Here is a 5,338-nt window from a genome sequence, read left to right as displayed (position 1 = left end):
ACCTCTATGTCCTTCCAATATGAAGGTTTTCTTTTATTATGTTTTCATTTTGTGGCATCAAAAATTTTCCATCACCTTCTCTTTTTAGATCTGTTGCTTTTACTGACATCTTTAATGAAGAACACTTTAAATAATCATTTTAATCCATACTATTCAATTAAATGATCAGTTTATAAGATTTTCCATCCATCCTTCCATTTTCATCCGCTTATCCTTCCCTCTCCTCAGTCATTTGGGCCAGCTCCTCCGGGGGAATCCCAAGGCATTCCCTGGCCAGGTGAGAGACATAGTCCCTCCACCGTGTCCTGGGTCTACCTTTAGGTCTCCTCCCGGTTGGACGTGCCCGGAAAACCTCACCAGGGAGGCGTCCAGGAGGCATCCTGACCAGATGCCCGAGCCACCTCAACTGGCTCCTCTCAATGTGGAGGAGCAGCGGGTCTACTCTGAGCCCCTCCCAGATGGCAGAGCTTCTCACCTTATCTCTAAGGGAGAGACCAGCCACTCTTTGGAGAAAACTCATTTCGGCCACTTGTATCCGCGATCTCATTCTTTCGGTCACTACCCAAAGCTCATGACCATAGGTGAGGGTAGGAACGTAGATCGACCGGTAAATCGAGAGTTTCGCCTTCTGACTCAGCTCTCTCTTCACCACGACAGACCGGTACAACGCCCACATCACTGCAGATGCAGCACCAATCCGCCTATCGACCTCACGCTCCAGTTTTCCCTCACTCATGAACAAGACCCCGAGATACTTAAACTCCTCAACTTGGGGCAGAACCTCATCCCTGACCCGGAGAAGGCATTCTACCCTTTTCCGAATCAAGACCATGGTCTCAGATTTAGACGAGCTGATTCTCATCCCAGCTGCTTCACACTCGGCTGCAAACCGCTCCAGCGAAAGCTGAAGATCACGTTCTGATGAAGCCAACAGGACCACATCATCTGCAGAAAGCATAGACCTGATCCTCAGGCCACCAAAACGGATGCCCTCCACACCTTGGCTGCTCCTAGAAATCCTGTCCATAAAGGTTATGAACAGAATCGGTGACAAAGGGCAGCCTTGGCGGAGTCCAACTCTCACTGGGAACGAGCCCGACTTACTGCCGGCTATGCGGACCAAGATCTGACACCGGGCATTAAGGGACCTAACAGCCAGTATCAGAGGGCCTGGTACCCCATACTCCCGGAGTACCCCCCACATGGCCCCCCGATGGACGTGGTCAAACGCCTTCTCCAAATCCACAAAACACATGTAGACTGGTTGGGCAAATTCTCACGCACCCTCCAGGATCCCCCTAAGGGTATAGAGCTGGTCCAGTGTTCCACGGCCAGGACGAAAACCACATTGCTCCTCCTGTATCTGAGGTTCAACAATCCAACGGTCCCTCCTCTCCAGAACACCTGAACAGACCTTACCAGGAAGGACCTTACCGAGTGTGATCCCCTGTAGTTGGAACACATCCTGCAGTCCCCCTTTTTAAATAAGGGGACCACCACCCCGGTCTGCCATTCCAGTGGGACTGCCCCCGATTTCCATGCGATATTGCAGAGCTGTGTCAGCCAACACGGCCCCACAACATCCAGAGCCTTAAGGAACTCCGGGAGCCTTGCTACAGAGGAGCTTTTTAACCACCTCAGTGACCTCAGCACCAGAGACTTGAGAGGCCAACCCGAAGTCCCCAGACTCTGCTTCCTCACTGGAAGACGTGTCAGTGGGATTGAGGAGGTCTTCGAAGTATTCTGCCCACCGATCCACAACGTCCTGAGTAGAGGTCAGCAGCGCACCGTCCCCACTAGTGATAGTTTATGTACTTATCAGACGCTTTTGTCCAAAGCGACTTACAAGTGATCATCGGCATGTTGCCGTTGAGGCTAACAACAACAATAACAACAACAACTTGACATCAATCATGGAGAGGAGGGAACAAAGGAGTGGACGGTAGAGAGTGGGGATGGGTGCAGGGAAGGAGCTAGTTAAGAAGATGCTCTCTGAAGAGCAGGGTCTTCAGGAGTTTCTTGAAAATTGAAAAGGAAGACCAAGATACCAAGATAGTGTTAGTAGCACACTGCTTTCCCCCCGAGGCGCCGGATGGTGGACCAGAATCTCCTCGAAGCCGTACGGAAGTCTTGCTCCAAGGTCTCACCGAACTCCTCCCATGCCCGGGTTTTTGCCTCGGCGACCACCCGAGCCGCATTTCGCTTGGACTGTCGGTACCCGTCAGCTGCCTCTGGAGTCCCACAGGCCCAAAAGGCCTGATAGGACTCTTTCTTCAGCTTGACAGCATCCCTAACCATCGGTGTCCACCAGCGGGTTCGAGAGCTGCCACTACGACAGGCACCGACGATTCTGCGACCACAGCTCCGGTCGGCTGCCTCAACAATGGAGTCACGAAACAGGGTGCATTCAGACTCAATGTCCCCCGCCTCTCCCGGAATATTTTGGAAGTTCTGTCGGAGGTGGGAATTGAAGCTCCTTCTGACAGGAGACTCTGCCAGATGTTCCCAGCAGACCCTTGCAAATTGTTTGGGCCTGCTTGGTCTGACTGGCGTCCTCCCCCACCATGGTCAGTTGACAGCTCCGCCCCTCTCTTCATCCGAGTGTTCAAGACGATTGAGAAGATTTCACCACATCACCCCGGTTCTCCAGCAGCTTCACTGACTCCCAGTGAAATTCAGGTCCATCTTCAAAATTCTCCTCCTTACCTTCGAAGCCATCCATAACCTCTCTCCTCCATATATATCAGACCTTATAAGTGTTAACGCCCCCTCCCGTTCTCTCAGATCTTCTTCCTCCATCCATCTTGCTGTTCCTTCTGCCCGTCTCACTACCCTGGGGAGCAGAACTTTCAGCTGCTCTGCTCCCCGTCTCTGGAACTCACTCCCCCCAGACATCAGGAACATCAACAGTTTCACTTTTTTCAAAACCAAACTCAAAACACACATGTTTAAATCTGCCTATGAACTCTGATTTTATTGAACTGTTTCTCTCTTTGTTTTTTCTTCTTTGTTTTTTTTTTGTTTGTTTTAATTTATTTTCTGAATGTATTTTCTGTCAAGTGACCTTGGGTGTTCTAAAAGGCGCATTTAAATAAAATGTATTATTATTATTTTCCAAATTATATATTTTTTCCAGAAACACAGCAGACTCAAACTATTTTCTCATTAGCAGCCTTTCACAGAACTTCAGTACGAGTCGCTCTGGAGCCAAAAACCAGCTGATCAGCTGGTTTCACACACAACAGTCTCACTGATCACACCCAAATGAAAAGCACCAGACACAACAATGGGTTGTGGTTCATCTAAATGAGGTTTATTACAGTCATTTACATGTAAAATAATTATATATATATATATATATATATATACAATGTATATTATACTGGAATCACAGTGGAATTTAAAAGGTGCATTTAACATAAGTTTCTACAGTTCGTTGTTAATGAAGACGTTTACAAGGAACTGTACAAAAAGTGCTGAATCAGATAAAATCTTCAAAAGTTTACAGCGTAAACAGTAAAAATACGTTGTTGTGTTCTTTCACAATCAGTTTTTCACATTTGTTCCACTCCAGATCTTCTCTGCAGAGCCGTTTTATCTCCGTCTTTAGTTAAAATGCTCTTGGCAGGTTTTAAACCACCCCGCCCTGCTCTGTTTACCACATTCAGCCCCGAGCAGCGATCCCTGTCAGCTCTCCCCAATCTCAAAGGCTTAAAGACGGTGACCATTTCTGCAACCAGGATGTTGTTTTTTAAATTACACACCAAAGGAATAGAAAAGTAGACGGATCAGGGTTTTCCCAATGCCCACCGTTGATTTCCTTCCATTTCTGTTTGAGGCTCACAAATGATAATAAAACATGCAAGTTGGGAAATTTGAGGCAGAGCTTTAGCAGGAGGAGTGGTGAGGTTCAGAAAGTTGTGCTGAAACATGTTTTTTTGTTGCCAGATGCTACAAAGCAAACCTAAGACCAGACCAGTATGCTCAGGTGGCCGTTTGTAACAATGGCCGACTGGTGAATTGGTCAATCTCTGCTGCAGCAAATGCTCAGTAACACAAAAGTGTTATTATACGTTGTACTCCTGGCACTAGAGGCTGGAGTTGCTGTTTAACCAAGTTAGCTCCACGTGCAGTTGTTGGCGCCCGGCCAGTTGCTGGACACCTGCAGCGGCTCTTCTTCACCGTCGTCGTCCTCAGAGCTGTGCATTCCAGAGCTGTCTCCCCTGTGGCGATTGCTTTCCTGGTTATTCTCCGCATCATCAACCTTCTCGTTGCAGACTTTGCAGATCCGCACCTCTTTGGTGGGGTGAATGTTTTCTATCAACTCTCTCTCCTTGGAGCACTGGTTGCACACCACAAAGCCACACTTTCGGCAGTGGTGTCGACGGTTGGTGGCGGTGAATTTGACCCAGCAGCGCATGCAGATGGTGGTGGCCTGGTCAGGGATCCAGGAAATGGCAAAGCTGGAGCCTGGTTTGATGTTGGAGCCCTGCAGCAGGCTGCACTGGCACTTCCTGATGTTTTCCATCCAGGCTTGCTTCTCCTCGTTGCAGGAAGCCGACACAAAAAAGGACTTGCGAGGTGTGCAGATCATCCACTGGTGCTTGGTGTCCTCACTGTCCTCCATGTCCTTCACTTTGATGTCCTCTGAAAAGACATAAAAGACAAACTCCTTTTATTTAAAATGGCTTCAAATTTTCTCACAAATGATCAAAGTTATAAAACAGACGAGTTACTCACCTAAAGCGATGACCTTCTGTTTTTTGTACAAGCGTTTGTTCATGATGACACCACAGTACATGATGATGTCATTGAAGAGGAAGAAAGCTCTCTGCTGCCACTTCTTACGACCCCTTTTCATCAGTTTGCCCTCTCCCATCAGAATCCGACCATTAAGGGACAACGCCATCCCCTTTGGGCCAAAGGCTTGCTCCAACTTTCGGATCCGCCTTTGGTTCTCCTTCTCCGTGGTTAGAAGATCCATGACTGTAACGTGTCGTCTGCCGAGTCTGCTGAGAGAGAGAGAGCAATGTGCAGCAGCATTTATAGCTGCGCTGTCTCCTGGTGGGAGTGTCCAACTGCATGCTGCCAACAAAGGGATGCAGGAAGCAAAAACAACACACGGACAAAGACACACTTTTCCTCCCAAGTTGTTTGTTTTATTGTGCAAGCCTCAGATTTGAGCTGAGCGATTCTCAGAGCTGAAAGTTAAATACGTTTTTCCTGAAATGCTCAAAAGCGGCTGCTAAACTGAATATCTTATTTAATGGTTATGATTTTTGAAAATTCCAAATCGTCTTGTCCCGATTGTAGATTTCGTGCATTTTCTAACAATCCC

The 5,338-nt window shown here is 47.9% G+C and overlaps 1 protein-coding gene across 1 annotated transcript; it reads right to left on the bottom strand.

The window, feature by feature from the left end:
* Positions 1–3,900: 3,900 nt before the first annotated feature.
* On the bottom strand, positions 3,901–5,032 carry LOC107376259 (pleckstrin homology domain-containing family F member 2). Its single transcript, XM_015945269.3, has 2 exons — positions 4,741–5,032; positions 3,901–4,647 (listed from the first exon to the last, which is right to left on the bottom strand). Exons 1-2 carry the CDS (start codon positions 4,982–4,984, stop codon positions 4,118–4,120), a joined length of 774 nt encoding a protein of 257 aa, XP_015800755.1. The 5' UTR covers positions 4,985–5,032; the 3' UTR covers positions 3,901–4,117.
* Between the last annotated feature and the right edge of the window lie 306 nt (positions 5,033–5,338).

This window comes from Nothobranchius furzeri, chromosome 12, assembly GCF_043380555.1.
Source record: "Nothobranchius furzeri strain GRZ-AD chromosome 12, NfurGRZ-RIMD1, whole genome shotgun sequence".
NCBI lineage: Eukaryota > Metazoa > Chordata > Actinopteri > Cyprinodontiformes > Nothobranchiidae > Nothobranchius > Nothobranchius furzeri.
This window is presented reverse-complemented; position numbering and strand designations above follow the sequence as displayed.

Bases quoted from the DNA above. Each gene is read 5' to 3' on its own strand.
- LOC107376259 (XM_015945269.3), bottom strand. From the start codon at position 4,984: ATGGATCTTCTAACCACGGAGAAGGAGAACCAAAGGCGGATCCGAAAG. The intron at 4,648-4,740 runs GTGAGTAACTCG...ATGTCTTTTCAG, and splicing joins ACAGAAGGTCATCGCTTTAG to AGGACATCAAAGTGAAGGAC.